Source organism: Dendrobates tinctorius, unplaced genomic scaffold (assembly GCF_039654945.1).
Source record: "Dendrobates tinctorius isolate UK_male_01 unplaced genomic scaffold, ASM3965494v1 ptg000207l, whole genome shotgun sequence".
In the NCBI taxonomy this organism is placed as follows: domain Eukaryota; kingdom Metazoa; phylum Chordata; class Amphibia; order Anura; family Dendrobatidae; genus Dendrobates; species Dendrobates tinctorius.
The window spans coordinates 261,543-287,750 of NW_027361874.1; the positions used below are offsets into that span (position 1 = coordinate 261,543).

At 43.4% G+C, this 26,208-nt stretch overlaps 1 protein-coding gene across 1 annotated transcript in view; it reads left to right on the forward strand.

Annotated features, from left to right (window-relative positions):
- The window catches only part of DMRT1 (doublesex and mab-3 related transcription factor 1), a 317,866-nt gene that overhangs the window by 38,908 nt on the left and 252,750 nt on the right, over window positions 1–26,208 (forward strand). The window contains exon 2 of the mRNA XM_073554127.1: window positions 13,422–13,652. Within this exon, the coding sequence (XP_073410228.1) occupies window positions 13,437–13,652 (216 nt within the window). The 5' untranslated portion in view covers window positions 13,422–13,436. The remainder of the gene's footprint in view (window positions 1–13,421; window positions 13,653–26,208) is intronic.

Below are 26,208 nucleotides of genomic sequence, written 5' to 3' on the forward strand. Positions count from 1 at the left end.
ATTTTTGTTTTTTCCTCCCCTTCTTTCGAGAGCTTTAATTATTTTATTGTTCCGTCCACATAGCCATATGAGGGTTTGAATTTTGCTGGATGATTTGTACTTTTCAATGACATGACACCATTCCTTTTGTCATTTGATGCACTGGAAATCAGGAAAAAAATTCCAAGTGCGGCATAATAGCAAAAAGAGTGCAATTCCGCATTTTTTTTTACTTACCATGTTCACTTTATGGTAAAACTGACCTGGCAATATGATTCTCCGGGTCAGTACGATTACGCATATACCAAACATGCATATTCATTTTTTATTTAAGTGGAGATAGCTTATGAACAACATTGGTAAAGAAGTACTGTATATACTCGTGTATAAGCCAAGTTTCTCAGCACATTTTTTTGTGCTGAAACGCCCCCTTCAGCTTATACACGCATCAATGGTCCCAGAGGGCCGGCGGGGGAGAGGAAGCGGCAGAGCAGCAGGTCACAGAGGCAGGAGCCGGCGGCTGTGGCTAAATCCTGTGCCAGCTGCAGCCACCGGCTTCCAGCACACATCCTACTCACCTACATGCGCGCCCTCGCTGGCACTGCATCTCAGTCGTTCCAGCGCCAGCAGCTCTTCCGGACGAGCGATCAAGTTGCTACGCTCATTAAGGTAATGAATATGCACGCCTCTCCACTTCCATAGGCGTTGAGTGCATATTTATTACTTTAATGAGCGGGGCCATGTGATTGCTCTGCCGGAAGAGCTGCTGGCACAAGAATGGGGTGCAGTCCCAGCGAGAGAGCGCAGGTAGGTAAATAGGATGGTTTTTTTTTTAACAGGAGTCATGCATACGAGGATAGGGGATAAGTTGTCATGCATACCAGGACAGTGAAGGGGGAGCCATGCATACCAGGACAGCAACGGTGGAGCCATGCATACAGTGACAGGGAAAGGGGAGCTATGCATAAAATGACAGGGATGGGTGAGCCATGCATACAGTGACAGGGATGGAGGAGCCATGCATACAATGACAGGGACGGGGCAGCCATGCATACAATGACAGGGATGGGGAACCATGCATAGAATGGAATGCCCACTCCATCTGCAATAAGCTTCTTGTGATTCATGACCTCTTTCTTTCTCGCAATCTTACCTTTTTCGGCCTCACAGAAACATGGCAGACACCCTCCGACACCGCCTCCCCTGCTACGCTGTGTTACAGCGGCCCCACTTCATCCAAACGCCTCGCCTCGGCAACAGACATGGTGGAGGAATGGGTCTTCTCCTTTCCACTAACAGTACCTTCCACCCAATCCCACCTCTACCCTCCCTCATCCTCCCCTCTTTTGAAGTCAACTCGGTCCACATATACTCTCCCTCCAACCTCCAAGTGGCCGTCATATACCGACTGGCTTCTTCACTTTCTTTCCGCTGACATACCCACTATCATCATAGGTGACTTCAACATACATCCCCACTGATACCCTTCAGTCAACAGCCTCCAAACTTCTGTCTCTTCATCTTTTTTACTTACTCAGTGGTCCTCCTCAGCCACCCACACAGACGGACAAACATTAGACCTGGTATTAACCCATCTCTGCTCTCTATTTAACTTCACCACCTACCCTTTCCCTCTATTTGACCACCATTTACTCACTTTCTCATCCCTGTCCTCCTCACCTGTCACCCATGTCCAGCAACATGCGCACCCCCGCAGAAACCTCACACACCTAGATACCCACTTGCTCTCTAACTCTATTCTAACACTGGCACCCATATTCTCACTTAAAAGGAATCTGTCACCGGAAGTTGGAGGCCTATGTAAATGGCCTGTGTCTGGTCCGATGGGCGGTGTTTCTTCTTTTTTCTCCACCCCATCCGTGGCCCCCGTCTGCGATCTTTGCCGATCTAGGCCTCCAACTTCCGGTGACAGATTCCCTTTAAGTGAGAATATGAGTGCCCGTGTTAGAATAGAGTTAGAGAGCGTGTGGGTATCTAGGTGTGCGAGGTTTCTGCGGGGGTTCGCATGTTGATTCCCTTTAATGACACAGACAGTGCCACTGTTTTCTACAGTACCACTCTCGCATCAGCTACTGACATGGTCGCCCCTCTCGTTCATAGCAGAGTGCGACATATCAATAGACAACCATGGCACATTAACATCACCATAAAGCTCTGGCAAGATTCCTGGGTTGCAGAACGACGTTGGAAGAAAACAAATTCACAAGATGATTTCACTGCATTCAAACAGGCAACACTTGCTTTCAAATCTGCCCTCAAATTTGTTAAACAGGCCTTCTTCACAACCCTTGTATCTTCCCTATCCTGCAACCCCAAACAGTTACTCAAAACGTTTAACACCTTCCTCTGCACACCACTGCCCCCTCCAACCTCCCTCATCTCTGCTGAGGACTTTGCCACACACTTCAAAAATAAGATCGAACAAACAAGTCAAGTCTTTATTGTTCAACTACTACAACCCCTTTGTATACCAGACCAATGCCTAAACCCCCTAACCTCCTTGTCCAACATCACTGAAAGGGAGCTTAATTGTCTCCGCTCCAAATCACACATCACCACTTGTGCACTAGACCCCATCCCATCCCATCTCCTCCCCAACCTCACCACCACATTTATCCTATGTTTAACCCATCTCTTCAATCTATCACTAACTTCTGGTACCTTCCCTTCTGCTTTCAAACATGCCACAATCACGCATATCCTTAAAAAGTCAACCCTCGACCCAACCGCTATGTCCAGCTATCGCCCAGTATCGCTGCTCTCTTTTGCTTCCAAACTCCTGGAGCAGCACGCCCATGCTGAACTTTCCTCCCACCTCTCATCTAACTTGCTCTTTGACAATCTACAATCTGGTTTCTGTCCCCATCATTCCACTGAGACTGCCCTAACCAAAATTACGACCTACTTACAGCCAAAGTTAATGGACAGTACTCTATACTCCTCCTTCTAGACCTGTCCTCTGCTTTCGACACAGTTGACTACTGCCTTCTACTACAGATCCTCTCCTCCTTTGGCATCAAAGACTTTGCCCTATCCTGGATCTTCTCATACCTTTCCAACCACACATTCAGCGGCTCCCACTTTCACACTAGCTCCTCACCCCCCCTCTCTCTGTTGGAGTCCCCCAAGGCTCTGTTCTAGGACCTCTACTCTTCTCAATCTATACACTTTGCCTGGGACAACTCAAAGTCCCATAGATTCCAGTACCACCTGTATGCTGACGACACTCAAGATCTACGTCTCTGGCCCAGACGTCACCTCTGCTGTCCAGAATCCCGGAGTGTCTATCAGCCATATCCTCTTTCTCCTCTCGCTTCCTCAAACTCAATCATCTTTCCTCCATCTCACAGATCTTCCTTACCTGAACGCTTTCCCCTGTATCGGAAGTCCGCTGCCTCGAAGTAACCCTTTACTCTACCCTGTCCTTCAAACCCTCCAAGCTCTTTCCACCAACTGTAGCATCCAGCTCAAAAATGTCTCCAGAATCCATCCTTTCATCAACCCTTAATCTAGTAAAATGCGTCTGCATGTCATCATCTCCCTCCTCGACTACTGCAACATCCTTTTCTGTGGCCTCCCTGCTAACACTCTTGCACTTTTCCAGTCCGTCCTTAACTTTGCTGCCTGACTAATTCATCTCTCTCTTTGCTACTCCTCCACTTAACCCCTCTGCAAATCTCTTCACTGGCTCCCATTCCCTAAGCATATCCAGTTCAAATTACTAATACTGACCTACAAAGCCATCCTTAACCTGTCTTCTCCTAATACCTCTGAATCTCCCGATATCTTCCCTCACGTAATCTCCGGTCCTCCCAAGACCTCCTTCTCTCCTCCACACTTATTCGCTCCTCACCTAATCGCCTCCAAGACTTCTCCCGAATATCCCCCTATCTTCTGGAATTCTGTGCCCCAGCACGTTTGACTATCAACCGCATTCGGATCCTTCAGACATAACCTGAAAACCCACCTCTTCAAGAAAGCCTACAGCCTGCAATGACCCCGCTGCCTCCTCACCACTACCGGAGCTACCGCTTCACCAACACCGGAGCTCCCGCAACCCCCCATCTTACTGTCTCCTTCCCCACCGTCCTGAAGAATGTAAGCCCGCAAGGGCAGGGTCCTCTCCCCTCTGTATCAGTCTGTTATTGTAGTTTGTTTACTGTGATACCTGTAATTTGAATGTAACCTTTACTCATGTACAGCACCATGGAATCAATGGTGCTATATAAATAAATAATAATAATACAAAGACGGGGATGGGGGAGCCATTTATACAATGACAGGGATGGGGGAGCCATGCATACCAGGATAGGGATGAGGAGGAGAATGCATACCTGGCTTATACTCGAGTCAATAAGCTTACCCATTTTTTGTGGCAAAATTAGGTGCCTCGGCTTATACTCGAGTCGGCTTATGCTCCAGCATACAGTATATAATATATAATCATATAGTGCTTAGTATACCGTAAATAATATTGAAAAAATGGGGCTTAAAGGGAATCTGTCACCCTGTTTTTTGACCTATCAGCTGCCGGCATTGACATCAGGGGCTTTTCTACAGCCCGGAGGGGGCGGTCCTGTCCGATGGGTGTGGCGGTTCCTGTAGTGGCTCTGGCGCAGGCGCACTGCTCTGCCCTGTTGAGGGCAGAGCAGAATACTGCAATGCGCAGGCGCCAGACTACTCCCGACGCCTGCGCACTGCAGGACTCTGCTCTACCCTCAACAGGACAGCAGTGCGCCTGCGCTGGAGCCACTACAGGAAGGGAAGAAGAGGACGGCGTCGTATGAAGATGGGAGGCACCGAACCGCGACACCCATCGGACCGTACCGGCCCCTCCGGTGAGTATAATCTAACGTGTTTTTCTTATCTTTCAGGTTACATCGGGGGCTTAACTACAGCATTACAGAATGCTGTAGATAAGCCCCTGATGTCAATGCCTGCAACTCATAGGGCAAAAAAAAGGGTGACATTCCCTTTAATGAGGACAAATCGTCAACTTATATGAAGAGGAAAAGACGATCAAATGTCCAGTGTTAAAAATTGTGATGAAACCTCAAAGAACGCGACCAAGCAGTCCACAAATTACTATAAAAATACTGTTTATTAAATTTGACAGACAAATATAGCAGGAACGCGAGGGTAGTGAACAGAGTGCAATTAATCCACATCACATGAGATGTAATGAGAGGTGCCAGAACTAGTAGTACCTATGTCTCACATATAATAGAATATAATTTATAGATCAACTAGATAGGCCAAGGAGGGAGAACAAAGTGCAGTCAGCCAAATTAAAACATATATATGAATATGTCATATATTAGCATATGTTAGCATATGTTAACATGGGGCAATGGACATAATGAAGTCCATAGATTAATCAAATATGTACACATAGTAATACTGCCCCAGGATATACAAGGCAGCAACAAGGATATATCATATGTTAGCATATATTAGCATATATTAGCATGGGGGCAACGGACATAATGAAGTCCATAGATAGATCCATTATGTACACATAACAATAGTGCCCCAGAACATACAAGGTAGCAGCAAGGGTTAATAAACAAACATCGTATTACCTCCAAGAAGGCAGGGAGACGCGGGAGTACAAGCCAGGCACCCACCCCAACGCACGTTTCGGATCCTTAGATCCTTTCTCAGGGGCCATAAATATCCAGTGTTGTAGTGCAAAAATGACATACAGTGGGGAAAAAAAGTATTTAGTCAGTCAGCAATAGTGCAAGTTCCACCACTTAAAAAGATGAGAGGCGTCTGTAATTTACATCATAGGTAGACCTCAACTATGGGAGACAAACTGAGAAAAAAAAATCCAGAAAATCACATTGTCTGTTTTTTTTTCATTTTATTTGCATATTATGGTGGAAAATAAGTATTTGGTCAGAAACAAAATTTCATCTCAATACTTTGTGATATATCCTTTGTTGGCAATGACAGAGGTCAAACGTTTTCTGTAAGTCTTCACAAGGTTGCCACACACTGTTGTTGGTATGTTGGCCCATTCCTCCATGCAGATCTCCTCTAGAGCAGTGATGTTTTTGGCTTTTCGCTTGGCAACATGGACTTTCAACTCCCTCCAAAGGTTTTCTATAGGGTTGAGATCTGGAGACTGGCTAGGCCATTCCAGGACCTTGAAATGCTTCTTACGAAGCCACTCCTTCGTTGCCCTGGTGGTGTGCTTTGGATCATTGTCATGTTGAAAGACCCAGCCACGTTTCATCTTCAATGCCCTTGCTGATGGAAGGAGGTTTGCACTCAAAATCTCACGATACATGGCCCCATTCATTCTTTCATGTACCCGGATCAGTCGTCCTGGCCCCTTTGCAGAGAAACAGCCCCAAAGCATGATGTTTCCACCACCATGCTTTACAGTAGGTATGGTGTTTGATGGATGCAACTCAGTATTCTTTTTCCTCCAAACACGACAAGTTGTGTTTCTACCAAACAGTTCCAGTTTGGTTTCATCAGACCATAGGACATTCTCCCAAAACTCCTCTGGATCATCCAAATGCTCTCTAGCAAACTTGAGACGGGCCCGGACATGTACAGGCTTAAGCAGTGGGACACGTCTGGCACTGCAGGATCTGAGTCCATGGTGGCGTAGTGTGTTACTTATGGTAGGCCTAGTTACATTGGTCCCAGCTGTCTGCAGTTCATTCACTAGGTCCCCCCGCGTGGTTCTGGGATTTTTGCTCACCGTTCTTGTGATCATTCTGACCCCACGGGGTGGGATTTTGCGTGGAGCACCAGATCGAGGGAGATTATCAGTGGTCTTGTATGTCTTCCATTTTCTAATTATTGCTCCCACAGTTGATTTCTTCACTCCAAGCTGGTTGGCTATTGCAGATTCAGTCTTCCCAGCCTGGTGCAGGGCTACAATTTTGTTTCTGGTGTCCTTTGACAGCTCTTTGGTCTTCACCATAGTGGAGTTTGGAGTCAGACTGTTTGAGGGTGTGCACAGGTGTCTTTTTATACTGATAACAAGTTTAAACAGGTGCCATTACTACAGGTAATGAGTGGAGGAAAGAGGAGACTCTTAAAGAAGAAGTTACAGGTCTGTGAGAGCCAGAAATCTTGATTGCTTGTTTCTGACCAAATACTTATTTTCCACCATAATATGCAAATAAAATGAAAAAAAACAGACAATGTGATTTTCTGGATTTTTTTTTCTCAGTTTGTCTCCCATAGTTGAGGTCTATGGCTAGTTTCACACTTGCTTTTTTTTCCAGCGCGTTTTTCCCGCAAAAAAACGCATTGAAAAAACGCATACATAAGCATACAACTGCTGCGTTTTTTTCAAGCATTTTTATGAGCATGCATGAAAAAAACGCAGCGTTTTTATGCGTTTGTATGCGTTTTTAGCGCGTTTTTACCGCGTTTGCGTTTTTTTCCAACATTTTTAGGTGGCCCCTCACACTACCCAAACCATGACTTTACTAACCCCAACCCTGACCCTAACCCTAACCCTAACCCTGACCCTAACCCTTAACCAAATCATACTTAACCCTAACCCAAACCCTAAACCCTAACTAACCCTAACCCTGACCCTAACCCTAACCCTAACCCTGACCCTAACCCTGACCCTAACCCTAACCCTAACCCTGACCCTAACCCTTAAAACCATACTTAACCCTAACCCTGACCCTAACCCTAATCCTGACCCTAACCCTGACCCTAACCCTAACCCTGACCCTAACCCTTAACCAAACCATACTTAACCCTAATCCTGACCCTAACCCTGACCCTAATCCTTAACAAAACCATACTTAACCCTAACCCTGACCCTAACCCTAACCCTGACCCTAACCCTAACCCTGACCCTAACCCTAACCCTGACCCTAACCCTTAACAAAACCATACTTAACCCTAATCCTGACCCTAACCCTGACCCTAACCCTTAACCAAACCATACTAAACCCTAACCCTGACCCAAAACCCAACCCTAACCCTGACCCTGACCCTAACCCTAACCCTAAACCCCCTTAACTAACCCTAACTCTAACTCAAACCCCTAAATTCCATGGTTAAAAAAAAAAAACGCATATGCAAAAAAACGCTTACATGAGCATGCCAGTGCGCACATATGCGCATCCATAGGCTATAATGGCCATTTTTAGCGCAAAACGTGCGCATATGTGCGCATGCGCTTTTTTGCAGGGCCAAAAAATGCAACATGATGCGTCTGGAAAATCCAATCGCACACCCCAAAAAAACGCAGCTCATGAAAATCGCATACATGCGCTTACAAGCGCGCAGGTATGCGCACCCATGTTAAATATAGGGGAAAAAACGCATGCGCAGGTTAGCATTTTTTTCCAGCGCTAAAAAACGCAAATGTGAAACCAGCCTATCATAGGTAGACCTCAACTATGGGAGACAAACTGAGAAAAAAAAATTACAGACGCCTCTCATCTTTTTAAGTGGTGGAACTTGCACTATTGCTGACTGACTAAATACTTTTTTTCCCCACTGTATATATTATTTAAAAGGTATGGGGGGAGCCACAACAGTATAAAACATACAAAATGGTAATTTACTTATATGGTGATGATAGTAGATGGAAGTATTACAAAAATCCCATATAATTAAGGTATATTACAATTACACATTATGTCAATTGAATCTCGTATTACCAAACTGTATAATCCCTGTAGTTTGGTGTAGGTAAAGAAGACCATATACTATGCTTGTTAAATAAACAGCAGAGCCCTATTTTTACAACGTTCAATAGTAAAGTGCAACAGTGCAATAGCATGTATGTAAAGATCATGCAAGCTGAGTACAAAGAGGTCAAAGGGTTAATACCTAAAGAAAAGCAGCTCACAGGGTCAACTTGTCCGCCCCATGCGCGTTTCGGATGGCACCTTCGTCAGGGGACATAGTGTGCAGTGTGCAGTAAAAGGCTAGAGGAGTGCACACCGTAAGTGACCTTCCCGCAGACCGGAACTGACACATCTGTCACCTCGGCAACCGAGACGCCAGCTGGCACCCGCGGCAGGAGGCAGCAGAGACACGCAATCCCCACATGACCCGATGCCTGGAGCTGCATATAGAAATTCCAAGTATGGCATAATAGCAAAAAGAGTGCAATTCCATAATTTTTTTTTTTATTTACCATGTTCACTATATGGTAAAACTGACCTGGCAATATGATTCTCCATTTTTTATTTACGTGGTGTCGCCATTTTCCGAGACCTGTAACATTTAAAATTTTTTGTCAATGGGGCTGTGTGTTGGCTTATTCTATGCTCCCTGAGCTGACATTTTTGTTTATATCATTTTGGCATAAATACAAGGTTTTTGTGATGTCACGGATTACTGGATACTCCGCCTCCAGCAGGGCAAATTTCTATGACACCCGTGACCCTGGATACACCGCCTCCAGCAGGGCGAATTTAAACAATGAAACGTGCAGCCGGATACACCGCCTCCAGCAGGCGAATTTCAATAGTTACAAGTGTATCTGGATACACCGCCTCCAGCAGGGCGAATTTACAGAGATAAGGGAAACACCAGGGAAACTGATACAATGGAGGGCCCTGCAATAGGGAACGGGGACGTGGAGACCTCCTGCACTCCCCTGAGTCAGTGTCTCTACACTCTACACAAAGCTACAAACAGGGAAAAGTCACTGAGCTTTGCTCTGTTGCTATTGCTCCCAGCAACAGAGTCCAGCACTTGAGTGCAGCTTTCCTCCTGAATAGCTGCTACTTCACCAAAGCTCTGTCAGAGCTGCAAGGAACTCCTCACTGTTGCTCCTTCCACACAAGGACTCTGACTGAGCTGCAAGGAACTCTTCTCTAGCTCCTTCCTCCACCAAGGATGGTTGGAAATGACCAATATCACAAACAGTGAGTGAGACCACCTGACTCTCCTTTATAGACAAGAGCCAGAGCCATCACACCTGCTAATGATTCCCGTGTAATAATACTAGCCACTACCGGTGGCAAACCTAGAACTAAAGACACCACTGTGTAATGACCCTAATGGCCACCGGGGCAAAACTAACTTAAAGTAAAAACAGCTTAAAGGAAAAGAAGGTTACATGTGCTTTTATCTGTCACAATCCAGCATGGATCGTGACAGTTTTGATTGCCTCGATGCATTTTATTGTAGTGCTGCTGCGGCCAAAAACGGAATTCTGGCGTTTCATGTTTTTTACTCGTTACGCTGTTTACTGATCGGGTTAGTTTATTTTATAATTTGATAGGTCTTTTACGAATGCACAATACCAAATATGTATTTTTTTTGTATTTATTTCTTTCAGTAGTCCCATCATCTGGCGACTGTGTTCAATCGTAAAACAAAAAAAAATTCATACTCACCAAACACCTAATCTCCGACGCCCGCGTCTCTTGCAGCAAAAATAAAATAGTAAACCAACATATACTCCCTGTTCGCCGTAGTCCAGGTAATCCAGATTGTCCCACGACAATATCACGGCTTCTGGTGATACACTGACAGGAGGTGATCTATCCCGTAGTGTATCACTGCATTGCCGTGAGATTTCACCGGAGCGAATCAGCTGGTCAGCTCCGATTTTCACTTGCGGCACCACTACGTGAGAAAACTCACGCAGTGGTGCTGTAAGTGAGAGCATGAACTCCGGAGAACTCTCAGTGATACACTGACAGGAGGTAATCGCTCCTGCAGTGTATCACCGGAAGCCAGGTAGAGCAGTCACATCTCCCGATGTGACTGTTCTACACGTGAAATCGTCCTGGGACACTCGGTAAATGGACTACGTCGGACAGGGAGTATTTATGTTGGTTTATTATTTTATTTTTGTTACAGGAGATCGAGGGAGTCGGGGATTAGGCAATGCAGTAGGTATGGTAAATTAAGAGTCAATAAAGGAGTCTGTGTGATTATTTCAATTAAAGGTGTTATGAATGGGTCACCGAGGAGGATGGCTGGAACAGGCTAAGCCACCAGGAAACCAGAGAGGTTGGTAACTGAGCGGATTGCAGACCCCTGATCCTATCAACACAACTAGCAGTAGCCGTGTAGCATTCCTACGATGCCCTAGACACCTCAGCACAGCCGGAGAACTAAGCCTAAAGCCAGAAAGGTGAAATCTAAACTGCCCCGGAGCAGATCCCCAAAGGAATAGACAGCCCCCAAACATATATTGCCGGTGAGACAAGATGAAGCACAAATATAGGCAGAAAAATAGACTGAGCAAATGGTGGGGCCCAAGCTGTCTAGATAGGACAGGACAGAAAAGATACTTTCTGCAATCACGCAAAAACCCTAAAAAATTTAACACATCTGATATACAAAAAATCTGAGGCCACATGACCTCACCCCCGCTAGATCAGTAGATCAGCACTCTGATGTGAACTGGAAGTAAAGCAAAAGATACCAATATAACAGTGGACTGAACAAACTGACACAAGCTGTAACACATGGAGCGCGGCCCTGGCGCTGCCCCCAGCAGGGAGTATGCTGAACCCTTGCAACAAAGCAGAAAGCAAAAAAAAGGCACAACCAGATTAGATGCAAAGGATTAGCAAAAGAATCACTTAACTGAACCATGCAGATCAGGCAGGAGACAAAAGAACTCCAAATGCACAAGGAGGAAATCACCAGCGACCACTAAGGGAAGCCAGCTCACTTATATGCTCCAGCAAGTAATCCCGGATTCCGAATCATCGTCGTCAGGTGGCAAACTTCCATTGACCTGGCCAGCTCCACTACTCCCAGTAACCACCAGAGGGAGCTCCGGCTCAGAAGTCCGAGCAAGGGAATTCACAACATAAAGGACTTAATTCTGGCTGTGACTTTATTTACCAAATAATGATAGGATTAGTAATGGATAGGTGTCTTATTTTCGCTTTTCCATTACTAATCCGTGGCCTTGATGTCACCAGACAATACAAAAGTGACATCAACCCCACAAATATTACCTCATTTGCCACTGCTACAGGGCAAGTGGAAAGAGCAAGGCTAAGTGCCAGAATTGGCGCATCTATAAGATGCGCCATTTCTGGGGTGGCTGAGAGATGATGTTTTTAGTCTGAGGGGGTGCCAATATCCATGGCCCCTTCCCAGGCTATTAATATCAGCCCGCAGCTGTCTGCATAGCCTTTGCTTGTTCGATTTTATAGGGGGAACCCATGTCAAATTATTTTCTGAGGTTCCCCTGTAAACTAGCCAGTAAAGGAGAAGCAAACATCTGTGAGCTGATATGAATGGCCTGGGAACCTTTATGGCTATTGGCTCCTTTCCAGAATATTAACATCAGCCCTCAGCTTTCCCTCTGCTGGTTAAGCAAATTACACAGGAGCTCACGCAATTTTGTTTTCATAAATTTTTTGAAAAATAAACAGATACTGCATTTCACGCAGATTTCATGTGTGTGTGTCTTTTATCTAACTCTTTATGTACCATTTTATTAATGAGGGTATCTGGCTGACACCTGTTACCTGTTCAGTAATAAACCTCGTGCTTGGAATTACACACACATACTGTATATGTATTCTATGTGTATATATCTATTCTAGCTATTCTATTCTAACCTGTCAGTGTGTGATTTTACTGTAGCCGCATATGAATTGCCGGCTTTTCAAATGCAATCAGTGTGTAAGAATTAGACTGCACTCGCATGGACCAAGTACTGTGTGATTTTTCTCTCGCACTCTTTGACTTCTATTGTGGGATGCAATACAATTTCCAATTACAATCGCAGCATGCTGCAATTTTTTTCCAGTCCGATCGTGATCCGATTCGAGCTGGAAAAAAGTACAGATGAAGACACAATCGTAGAATAACATTGGTTGGAATTCAATCCAATTTGTTATCGGATTTCATTCATCTGATTTTATCGCAAGTGTGAATGAGCCCTTATGGTCTTGCGATGAGCTTTTCTTCCTTCTCTCAGTTTTTCACTGAACATTGATAGATTTAGGAGTGTGCAAATCACATGTGCTTGGAGGTGTGGGACGGCGCCATCTGAATTCTTGTCCTATGTGTTGGAAAACCTATATACACCTTTGCTGTAGCTATACCTATTGTTGAATCCTGATGATGAGTATGTAAAAAGTCTGAGTATGGTACATCAAATATACATCAAAAATAGCCAAGCGTATTAGACTATTTACTAAGTAGGAGTCTTATGTGTAAGATGCTGGCTGTTAATACTGTGATTTTTCTCAATTGTATCAGCACACAACAGTTTCACGTCATATCTTCGGAGCTTCCATGTCGGATTGTGGGAGGGAGGTTTGTGCATTTATCTCTCACTGCTTTCTCCCACACTTATCACACAGCATTCATTGTGTTGCAAGTTTTGTATTCTGGAGAATAAGGCAGGAACATTTTTTTTGTTTTAATACAGTACTGATTGAATTGTGACTTGTGGCGAAAAAAGTTTCACTCCACCTTTGCAAACGTTGTAGGTGAGAAGAAGGAAGATGCCGAACAACGTAGAGCCACTTAACAAGATGCGAAGCTATGTCTCTATAGGGGGCAATGGAAAGAAGACATCACGCTTTCCTAAGTGTGCCCGTTGCAGGAATCATGGCTATTCATCCCCGTTGAAAGGTCACAAACGTTTTTGTATGTGGCAGGATTGCCAGTGCAAAAAATGCAGCCTTATTGCAGAAAGACAGCGTGTTATGGCTGCCCAGGTAAATAGAGATTTATTTATTTATTTATTTTTCGTGTAAGGTGTAAATATTTCAATTGTATGTAGTTAAAGAAATAACCAGTTTCAAAGACTATATTCCATGGCACTCACCATGTGTCCATTGGATTTCCTTTATTCACCAGTGATCACCAGTGAGAGTGCCTATTCGAGCTATAACTAAGGATCCATATATGTATCTTTTAGGGTTCTGCATATATAAAATCACTCAGATTGTCAGCCAGAAAAGTTGGTGAGTGTCATGCATATGAGTAACACAATAGAAGAACTTGGTACTCAAAAAGTTGCAGTGATTGAAAACAAGTTTAGTTGACAATCCTTATAGTTGTTAGCGTTTTGGTTCTACATATGGACCTTCATCAGAACTGTACAAAATACATAAGAGGATAATAGTAAGTGATAACTATATATGCAAAATGTATATTATATATACATGTAATGGAAACATGTCTAGCGTTAAACCTTCTATAGAATATATGACACAATGGAAATCCATACATTATTACATTTGGTTTCCCAGTACCATATGAGTGACAGTGAGTTCTGTAGGCTGATACATAGATGGAATTCATATCCAAAACAAATATGACATGAAAGAACATTAGGAAAAAGATATGAAGGTGATCTAGCCGTGATCTGTACCGAGGTTCCAGATCGTGTCACAAGGTGGTGGCCTGTGCAAAAGGAAGAGGAGGTAGTGCAATCTTGTGGAGCAGTAATTGTGCCCCTATAAAAGATTCTTAATCTATAAAATGAGAACAGATAAATAGTTCTGTGAGTAGAGAGGTTGTGGCGATTAGAAGTTTGCTCCCAGAGTAATTGAACAGTTTGGTATGTGGTAACCAGTCAATGAAAGAGGCTCTAAAGGACTTGAGGAAATTAATAAAGGAAAGGTTTGTGCGGAAGAGATAAACAGAAAGAGGTATAAGTAAGATAACATGGCAGGTATTGCTCCTAATATGAAAAATCAATTGTAATCGCCACTTGAAGTGTGAATGATAATAATCCACGTATTATAGCTCATGGAAGTGCGACACTAGTTGTGTTGAGAATGGTGCTTGGTGTAGTGTGGATCTGGCCACCAATTTGTGTGGTGGTTGCCCGAAAGCAGGAAACCACATGGTGCTGCCAGCCTGTATGCCACGCTGAGGGAAGCGTGTTAAAGACCCAATGTGTGAGTTGATTAATGGGCGTCAACCGGTCTGCTTGTTGCTGTGCGTGACGCTTATGGTGGGCTTCGTAGGTTCGCCTCATAGTGGGTGGAGACAACTAGGGAATAGAGATGCAAGGCTCCTGTATTAGTGCTGGGAGCTATGTAAATGTTGTGACAGTGCGCTGGTAAGCGCTGTGGTATGTCTGTATTAGATTGTGGGAAAGCTAGCGTTTAAAGGGAACCTGTCAGCATGATTGTAGGTTTCTGTGCACAGTGTCGGCACCGTTAAACTGAGTAAAATGAGACCTGGGTTGATGAAATCCATCTTATGGTTGTTCTTTAATCTTTATTTTCAGTTTGCAGTTAATGAGATTCTTGTGCCCTAAGACGGGGCTGGGGTATGTGGTGCTCTGATTAGATATTCATAATGCAGACTGCTGACAGGTCACTGACCCCTCAGTGACCTTCCCCCTAGTGTGCACCTGCCTGCAGAAGCGTTTTTTTTTTTTTTTTTTTTTTTAAATCTGTACAGATATTCATTATGTAAACTAGGGGTCAGGTCACTGAGGGATCAGTAAATTTCAAAAAACTGATCGTCACATCCAAGCATAACCATAGTGTGAACAGGTGCTTAACCTAGAGTCACCAACTTATATACATTCAAACAAAAAAGGAAACACACTGTAGCACCATAACACGCAAACATGAAATATGAAAAATGAATTGCATTACTGCATTAGAAGTATGAAAAATTGAGAAAGTTTAGCGCATAAAATGGCCAATTTATGTGTATCTGGAAGCCATGGTAAGGCGTTTCTCGTATTACAGGACCCTAACCTAATGCCAATCCTCACTTAGAAGTCTTCATCTGAATGGGAACCTATGTAAATCCTCTCTAGACTAAAATCTATATCTGTGGAGGGGTGGTGGCCCTGCTTTGATTAAAAACGCCTGCGGCTAACAGGTGGAGTGCTCAGTCAGAACGTTAATGAATACATATTTCAAAAAACTGACCGTCACATCCAAGCATAACCATAGTGTAAACAGGTGCTTAACCTAGAGTCGTCAACTCATATACATTCAAACAAAAAAGGAAGCTAACTGTAGCGCCATAACATGCAAATATGAAAAATGAATTGCATTACTGCATTAGAAGTATGAAAAATTGAGAAAGTTTAGCGCATAAAATGGCCAATTTATGTGTACCTGGAAGCCACGGTAAGGCATTTCTCATTTTCCAGGACCCGAACCTAATGCAAATCCTCACTTTCTTCTTGTTTGACTGGGGGATCAGTGACCTGTCAGCAGTCTGCATTCTGAATATCTAATCAGAGCACCACATACCCCAGCCCCGCGTTAGGGCATGAGAATCTCATTAACTGCAAACTGAAAATAAAGATTAAAGAACAACCATAAGATGGATTTAATCAACGAAGGTATCATTTTAATCAATATAACTGCGCCAAACTGACACTGTGTGTAGGTTACTGTGCACAATCCTGCTGACAGGTTCCCTTTAACATGATCTAATAAAGAAAGCCCTTTTTTTTCTCAATGGACATGATGCTGGGTTTTCACTTTGTTTTCCCTGCTTGCTGCCAACATAGCACTCCATAAGCTGAATTGAACATAGGAAAGTTGGACTTTTGTGTTTACAATTGTCCCCTCAATATACAGTAGAGTCCCCATATAGCATCTTATATATAGTATGAGCCTCCACATAGCCTCTCTATAAATAATATGATCCCTCACATAGCCTCCTTTATACAGTATGAGCCTCACATAGCCCCCTATATACAGTATGTGCCCCCACATAGCCACCTATGTGCAGTATGAACCCCCACACAGACCCCTATATAAAGAATGAGACTCCACATAACCTCCTACAGTGGGGAAAATGAGTAATTCATAAACTGTCCATTTTGCAAGTTTTCCTACCTACAAAGAATGGAGAGGTCTATATTTTTTGTGGTAGGTACACTTCCAACAGTGAGTCAGAATGTAAAAAAAAAATTGTATGATTTTTACATAATTAATTTGTATTCTATTCCATGAAATCGGTATGTGATACAATAAAAAAAAATTACATATGATTTGGTGCAGAAACTTTTGTGCAATTACAGAGGTCACAATTTCCTGTAGTTCTTGACCAAGTTTGCACATACTGCAGCAGGGATTTTGGCTCAATCTTTCATTCAGATCTTCTCCATATCTTTCAAGTTTCAGGGCTGTCGCTGAGCGACATTGAGTTTCAGCTCTCTCCAAGGATTTTCTATTGGTTTCACGTCAGGAGACTGGCTAGGACACTCCATGACCTTAAAATGCTTCTTATGGAGCTACTCCTTATTTGCCCTGGCTGTGTGTTTCGGGTCATTGTCATGCTGGTAGACACAGTCCACAACCCATCTTTAATGCTCTTATTGAGGGAAGGAGGTTGTTGGTCAAAATCTCACGATACATCCTCCCTTCAATATGGTGTAGTCATTTTGTCTCCTTTGCATAAAAGCACCCCCAAAGTATGATGTTTCCCCCACTCTGCTTCATGGTTGGGATGGTGTTCTTGGGGTTGTACGCATCCTTCTTCCTCCAAGTTGATACCAAAAGGTTCTATTTTGTTCTCACCTGACCACATGAACTCTCCCATGCCTCCTCTGGATCATCCAAATGGTCATTGGCGAACTTCAAACGGGCCTGGGCATGTGCTTAGCGTGAGAAGGGGGACCTTGTGTGCTTTGCAGGATTTTAATCCATGATGGCGTAGTTTGTTACTAACGATAATGTTTGAGACTGTGGTCCCAGCTCTTTTCAGGTCATTGACCAGTTACTAGTTCTGGACTGATCCCTGACCTTTCTCAGAACCATCCTTACCCCACGAGGCAAGAACTTGCATAGAGCAGTCATCTTGTGTTTTTTCCGTTATCTAATAATTGTGCCAACGGTGGTTGCCTTCACACAGAGCTGCTTTCCTATTGTCTTGTTGCCCATCCCACCTTTGTGCAGGTGTACAATTTTGTTCCTGGTGTCCTTAGACAGCTCTTTGGTCTTGGCCATGGTGGAAGGGTTGGAGTGTGATTGATTGTGTGGACTGGTGTCTCTTATACAGGAAACAAGTTCAAACAGGTGCAATTAATAAACATAATGAGTGCAGAGTAGGAGGGCTTCTCAAAGAAAAACTAACAGGTCAGTGAGAGCCAGAATTCTTGCTGGTTGGTAGGTGATCAAATACTTATTTCATACAATAAAATGCTAATTAATTATATAAAAATCATAAAATTTGATTTACTGTTTTGTTTTCTTTTTTAAGATTCTGTTTCTCACAGTTGAAGTGTAACTACGATAAAAATTACAGACCTCTCCGTTCATTGTAGGTGGGAAAACATGCGAAATCGGCATTGTATTATTATTAATTATTAATATTTATTTATATAGTGCTATTGATTCCATGGTGCTGTACATGAGAAGGGGTTACATACAAAATACAGATATCACTTACAGTAAACAAACTAACAATCACAGACTGATATAGAGGGGAGAGAGGACCCTGCCCTTTCGGGCTTACATTCTACAGGAATGTATCAAATACTTATTTTCCCCACTGTATGGGGTATCGGCGTACTAAGGAGAAATTGCACAACAAATTTTGGGGTCCATTTTTTACTGTTATCCTTGAGAAAATGAAACAAGTTAAAGCAACATTTTAGTAAAAAAAAAAAATTAGTTTGCATTATTTCCTGTGAAGCACCTGAAAGATTAACCAACTTCTTATCTGTGATTATGAATACTTTGAAGGGTGCAAATTTTAATCCCTTCACGACATGTGCTGTATGTATATATACAGCGCATGTCGGGTCTCCCCCTTTTATGTTGGCTCCGGTGCTGAGCCTGCATTTTTTCCAGCACAAGAAAGCTGATGACGTGCAGACCTGTGACGTGCAGAAGCACGAAACCCGTGTAGTCACACATGCAGCAATGAAGGAAAAGGAAGGATTTGTTCCAGCTTCATTAACCCCTTCACGACCAATGACGCCACATAGGCGTCATGAAACCTGGTTCAAATCTGACCAGTGACGCCTATGTGGCGTCATGACTTTAAAGCTCCCCTGCGGGTCAGGTGACCTAGGTCACTGAAAGGTCACCCGACCCACAGATACAAGGGGCTTTGTAATTCACCACAGGGGGGCGTGGCTTCGCCCCCACGTGGCTACGATCGCTCTGATTGGCTTTTAAAAGTGAAACAGCCAATCCGCGATAGTAATATTTCATCAATGAAAATTGATGAAATATTACAATCCAGCCATGTCCGATGCTGCCGTAGCATCGGACATGGCTGGAGACACCGATTCCACCGCCCCCCCCCCCCCCCCCGCAACTGAATGACAGCGGCGATCTGCCGCTGCTCACCCCCAGAGGGACTTTTTTTTAAAATTCGTTTATTAAACCGTAAGCAGTTTTACAATACATACATTCAGTGCAAAATGTTAAGCCTAGTACAAAATAGATATGTACAATTAGCATGAAGACATGAGGCATAATATGTGCATCAACTGTATGTAAATAAAGAGGGACTTTTTTTTACGTTGAGCTTGTGGAGGGTTGTTTCTAAGAGACCGTGCACTTTCAGAGGGGTCGGGTCTGGCAAACTCTTTTAATTTTTCTGCTGCTGCTGATCCTTTAGACCAACTCATGATCAGTGGAAATGCAGCACAACAGGATGACTAGACGCGTATACTCCAATTATAAGCACAGCAGGGTTAGTGTTAAATAATTATGTCCCAGGAGCAGCTCCCATGCAGAGGGGTCACATAGATTAATGAGAGCAGTGCCTGGTGCTGTATCATTGAGGCTTCCTGTGGCTAGGGGGGGGGGGAGAGACACGCAGCACCCGCAGAGACAGCAGCGGTGGGGGGAGCAGAGGTCCCCACAGTAATGGCGCCAGCAGGCAAGTGAGTCTATTAATGAAGGGGGGAACGAGGGGCCCAATTTTTCCAGGGCACTCACCTCGTATCCCATGAGTCTCTAGGATATTGGCCACTGCCCGGTAACGCTGCAGCGGTGGGGGCTGGACGCCGCAGCTCTCACTGACAGAGTGCGCGTCTAAGATGGCCGCCGCCTCATGCAGGCCCCGCTGACCGTCCCAGCCTCCCCGGCCACCAGCTCACCAGAGCCGCTCTGTGTCCTCTCGCGGGGGTCCAGGTATCCCGAATGCTACTGGGTATGTCGCGGTGGGAAGGTCTCTGTGCAGGATGAAAACGGGATATGCAGGAGCTCTCTCAGCGTGCATCCTCTCTCCTCGGCTACATAGCCACGCCCCCCCGCTGTTCCAGTTTTTTCTTGTTTTATATATATATATATATATATATATATATAATATATATATACACTGCTCAAAAAAATAAAGGGAATACTTGAACAACAGAATATAACTCCAAGTAAATCAAACTTCTGTGAAATCAAACTGTCCACTTAGGAAGCAACACTGATTTAACAATCAATTTCACATGCTGTTGTGCAAATGGAGTAGACAACAGATGGAAATTGTTGGCAATTATCAAGACACCCTCAATAAAGGAGTGGTTCTGCAGGTGGGGACCACAGACCACATCCCAGTACCAATGCTTTCTGGCTGATGTTTTAGTCACTTTTGAATGTTGGTTGTGCTTTCACACCCGTGGTAGCATGAGACGAACTCTACATCCCACACAAGTGGCTCAGGTAGTGCAGCTCATCCAGGATGGCACATCAATACGAGCTGTGGCAAGAAGGCTTGCTGTGTCTGTCAGTGTAGCGTCCAGAGGCTGGAGGCGCTACCAGGAGACAGACCAGTACACCAGGAGATGTGGAGGGGGCCGTAGTAGGGCAACAACCCAGCAGCAGGACCGTTACCTCCGCCTTTGTGCAAGGAGGAACAGGAGGACCACTTCCAGAGCCCTTCAAAATGACCTCCAGCAGGCCACAAATGTGCATGTGTCTGCACAAACGGTTAGAAACCGACTCCATGAGGATGGTCTGAGATCCCGATGTCTGCAGATGGAGGTTGTGCTCACAGCCCAACACCGTGCGCGTACCTGGGTACCATATTTCTGTAAAAAATAGAATTGAAATAAAAAATCGGGATATACTCACCTTCTGATGGCCCCCAGAATCCTTCCCGCCTATCACCACGCTGCCGGCATCTTCCAGTCTCAGTGATGCTTTGCGCGAATCACGTGAGATGACGTTGCGCTCTCGCGAGCGTGATATCACAAAGGTCCTTCACTCAAAGCATCACTGGGACCGGAAGATGCGTGGTGAGAGGCGGGAAGGCCGTCGGAAGGTGAGAATAACCATTTTTTAAATTTTTTTATTTTTTTTAACATTCTATCTTTTACTATTGATGCTGCATAGGCAGCATCAATAGTAAAACGTTGGTCACACTTGTCAAGCACTATGCTTGACAAGTGTGACCAACCTGTCAATCATCTTTCCAAACGATGCTTCAAATCGCTTGGAAAGCGCAAGCTTTCTGCAAGCACATACGCTTGCAAAACGCTTGTGTTTAGCAGGAAAACGCATGCGAATTACGCATGCGTTTTATCCGCAGCGGGAGTTGCGGAAATTTCTGCAGCATTTCTGAACGTGTGCACATAGCCTAAAGGAAATAGTTTTTGTTTCTCCAGCAATCAGTCCAATGGTAGGGTAAAATATAGCTTTTATTTATGCATTAAAAAGTTTCAGGTTTCTTCAATAACAATTTTGCATACAGTCAGTCCCTTTTGGACGACATGTTTCGACACTACATGTGTCTTCCTCCAGGGACCTGTATGCGCACATGAATGGCCGGCTTTTATTCTATCTATCTATCTATCTATCTATCTATCTATCTATCTATATATATATATATATCTATGTCTCCTCTCCTCCAGACCCTGCGTACCATCCGCACATGAAGCGCCCACTTTACGCATGGTGGGCATAGCCACATGTATAAAGTGAGCGTTTCAATGCAATCCTATGGCGGCGGAATCACCGCGATTCCGCACAAAGAATGAACATGCTGCGTATTTTTCCGCTATGCGATTCCGCAGCGGTAAAATCTGCAGCATTAGCACAGCAATGCGGAATCCCATAGGATTGCATGGGATGATTTTCGCAGTGGACAAACGCTAAGCCTTACATGTAAGGATTTATCCCAATTTGTTTTCCGTGCGAACTGCAACCACAGGCTGCACTTGGTTTTCTTCAAAGCGGTGAGCTGGCTATCAGGAGCACCGACAGCATAGATCGATTACATACAGCGGGCTGATATTAATAGCCTAGGATACCATGGATACTGCCCCCCCAGGCTAAAAACATCAATCTCAGCCACCCCAGAAAAGGTGCATCTCTAATTCTGGCACTTAGCCTCGCTTTTCCCACTTGCCCTATAGAGGTGGCAAGTGCGGTGATAGTTGGGTCGGGGGTTGATGTCACCTCTGCATTGTCAGGTGACATCAGACCTCAAGGATAGTAATGGAGAGGCGTCAATAAGGCACCCCCATTACTAACCCCATAGTCAGCTTTGAGAAAGGACACTTTCTGTGTTCGAAACGCGTAGCCACATATTATATGTGCACTGTTGCCTGCCATCATTTATTTTTAAAATCTAACAAATAAAATTTAGACTTTTAACCCCTTCATGACCAAGCCTATTTTGACCTTAATGACCAGGCCATTTTTTGCAATTCTGACCAGTGTCCCTTTATGAGGTAATAACTCAGGAACGCTTCAACGGATCCTAGCGATTCTGAGAATGTTTTTTCGTGACATATTGGGCTTCATGTTAGTGGTAAATTTAGGTTGATAATTTTTGCGTTTATTTGTCAAAAAAACAGAAATTTGGCGAAAATTTAGAAAATTTTGCAATTTTCAAATTTTGAATTTTTATTCTGTTAAACCAGAGAGTTATGTGACACAAAATAGTTACTAAATAACATTTCCCACATGTCTACTTTACATCAGCACAATTTTGGAAACAAAATATTTTTTTGTTAGGAAGTTATAAGCAGGGCTGTGGAGTCGGTAAGCCACAGTTCCGACTCCGACTCCTGGATTTTATCAGGCTCCGACTCCGGCTCCGACTCCGACTCCGGCTCCGACTCCGACTCCTTCATAAATGGCCAATTCATAACAACAAATTTACTGTTGTAAAATATTAAACATCGTGCTTATTCAGTTTCTCACCATCATATAAGTAATCAGACCACTTAGAGCAAAAACTACATTTATTAGAATACAATTAGAATATAGCAAATAACTTTTATAAACTTTTCTAAACTGTAAGTAAATATGCAATAAACACTTTTATGCAGTTAATAAGAAGAAATCTATAAATTTGTCCTCAGAAAAAGTATTGCCTCTGTCAGATCCTCCTTCATGGATGCCCTCAAATCTGATCTAATTATTTTGAGAGCAGAGAACAACCTCTCTACACTAACTTGTGTTGGTGGCAAAGCAGTAACCACTCGGGCAACATCTCTGACAATGTCAGGATACAGAGGAATCGCTTGTTGCACTGTTATTTTTGATGAACGGTCAAATTTCTCAATTTCTTTTAGTGCACATGAAAAATTCTGCTGAAATGTACTGGCTGTGTTCCTTGATGGGGATGACTCTTCTATGCGGGAACGCTTTGCACGGTCCTTGTGATCCAAATATTTTTCGAAATTAAATTCTTGATCAGTTGATGATGAGGGTGAAGATGTGGCAGGACGACCAAATTCTTCTTGTTCCTCCTGACTGTTCTGCAACCCTTTCATCCTTACTGCTATTTCAAACAGAGCTTCTTTTCCTTTACTTAGCTGTTGATCATCTAGAAGAATCCGATGCATTGGGTCTACATAAACAGCTGCCAAAAGAATGTTATTTTGTAGTAATAGCTCCTCTCTCCGTTTCATTGATGTAGCAATGCCACTTGCAATTAATCCTCCTCTTTGGGACAGGCGAAACATCAGGTTCTTCCACTCCTTTAAGAAAATACCTGGAGTTAAATCCTCTGCTTGTAATTTTTTAGTCACTGTAAATGGGTGCTCTAGCAATTTTTCCAGCTCAGTCACCTGATTCCACTGACTTTCATTTAGCGTCAGTTGAGGGTTAGCCATGTCTACAAGAAAGGTTTTCAGTTCAACCAAGCGCTGAATCATTAAGTAAGTACTGCCCCATCATGTGGCTTGATCAATAATTGCCCCTTTTCCAGCACGTCTCTTCAAAATTGAGTCAACTTTAGGGGTTCTGGCAACAGTAGCCAATTTTCTCACCTTGCCAATCAGTGCAGCAGCATGTCCTTCTTGCAGACTGTCTCTTATAGCCAGCTGTAGCGTATGCACAACACAGCGCATGTGATGAATGAAAGAACATATTGACACAGTTTCAACAAGATCATCTAAACTATCATGTTGCTGTTCATCTGAAGCAACTTCAGTTTGCTCCTCAGTTACAATACTGTGTTCCTCTATTTCAAACATTTCTGTGTCTGTGGAACCAGAATGTTCTTCTAGCTGCTGGTCACCATCATTACTCTCATTCATTAGCTTAATAGTACTTATCATATTTGAAGCATTGTCAGTTACGACAGAAAGAACTTGCTCTTTTTTAAGTTCATAGTCTTGCAGAACCTTTTCCACCAAGACCTGGAGAAACTCACTGGTGTGATGAGCTTTGGTGTCTTTTACTGCCAATGTCTTGGTAACTATTTCATTTTTGTCACAAACAAATCGGACATTGATGGCAAAATAGTTCACTCTGTGACGTGTGCAGGCATCCATTTTAAGAAACAGAAAGCGTCCCTTGAGAGTTTTTTTAAGTTCTTCCTTTTGTTTAAAAGCTTCTTCGATTACTAATTTTCTAATACTCTATCTCCAGAGAAACACCAAGCTTGCGGGCCATTTCCCCATTCAGACACATAAAAGCTGGTCGTGAAAATAATGAAATAGGCACACTATCCTTTACAACAAGCTCTATGATCTGTTTTTTAAATGTATCTACTGTCATTGTCACAGTAACTTTGTCACTGACAAAATATCTTGCATCTGATGGCTGCAAAGTTCTCTGCTCCTTTGTTTGGCTGGAAGAGCTGGGCACTGGTTCATTGGTTTGGATGCAGCCTTTCTCATCCACTGCTTTCAGTACTTCTGGATGAAAGCGCTGTAAATGTCTCTTTAGATTAGAAGCTCTGGTAGGAGCATTTTTATCTTTGCCTGAATATGCACTCATCTTGGCTTCACAGCATTTGTTTTCGTCTGGATCATTTGTCATACACTGACAGACATAATGTTTTCTATCTTGAGTGGTGGTGAAATGTTCAAATACAGCTGATTTAATGTGATGCTTCTTTGACATTCTCAGGTTTTTAATTCTGCATTCACAATCCAAATGACAATTGTTTTTCCTAAAAACAATTGTACAAAATTATTGCCAGGTCGTACAACTGATATAGTGGTCAGTAATACTGTTATTATTCCTCATGTACTCACAGTTAACTGATGCAAAGTTTGTTGAAAGGATAATACTTCTTACAGTCTTCCTCTTCTGAGTAGCAGGCAGCTGTGAGATGCTTGGAAGACGCACACCTAGTATGATCTAGTCTAGAGGAGGAGCTTTACTGCTAAGAATTTGCAACACTTTTTCACTTTCAGTTTCATACATTGTAAGTAGGGGGGTTGGGGCAGCATGAGGTTAACCAAGTATAAGATTAGATAAGGGCAGTGGAGAACAGTGACACACAAGAAGTAAGAAATGTCTCTATCTCCAGCAGAACTGCTTATCACTGTTGTTCATAGTTTGATAGAACATATATATTTGAGTAACATTTATAAAATTCATATGAAAGTTCAATTATGAAATATTAATACATTTTTTTAAAAGCTGGAGTCGGAGTCGGTACATTTCTACCGACTCCGACTCCAACCAAAACTAACTCCGACTCCACGACTCCGACTCCGACTCCACAGCCCTGGTTATAAGGGTTAAAAGTTGACCAGCGATTTCTCATTTTTACAATAAAATTTACAAAACCATTTTTTTTAGGGACCACCTCACATTTGAAGTCACTTTGAGGGGTCTATATGGCAGAAAATACCCAAAAGTTACACCATTCTAAAAACTGCACCCCTCAAGCTACTCAAAACTACATTCAAGAAGATTATTAACCCTTCAGGTGTTTCACAGGAACTAAAGCAATGTGGAAAGAAAAAATGGACATTTTAATTTTTCCAACAAAAATTTTCTTTTAGCATCAATTTTTTCATTTTCACATGGGAAACAGGATAAAATGGATCCTAAAATTTGTTGGGCAATTTCTCCTGAGTACAACGATACCTCATGTGTGGGCATAAACCACTGTTTGGGCGCACGGCACGGCTCAGAAGGGAAG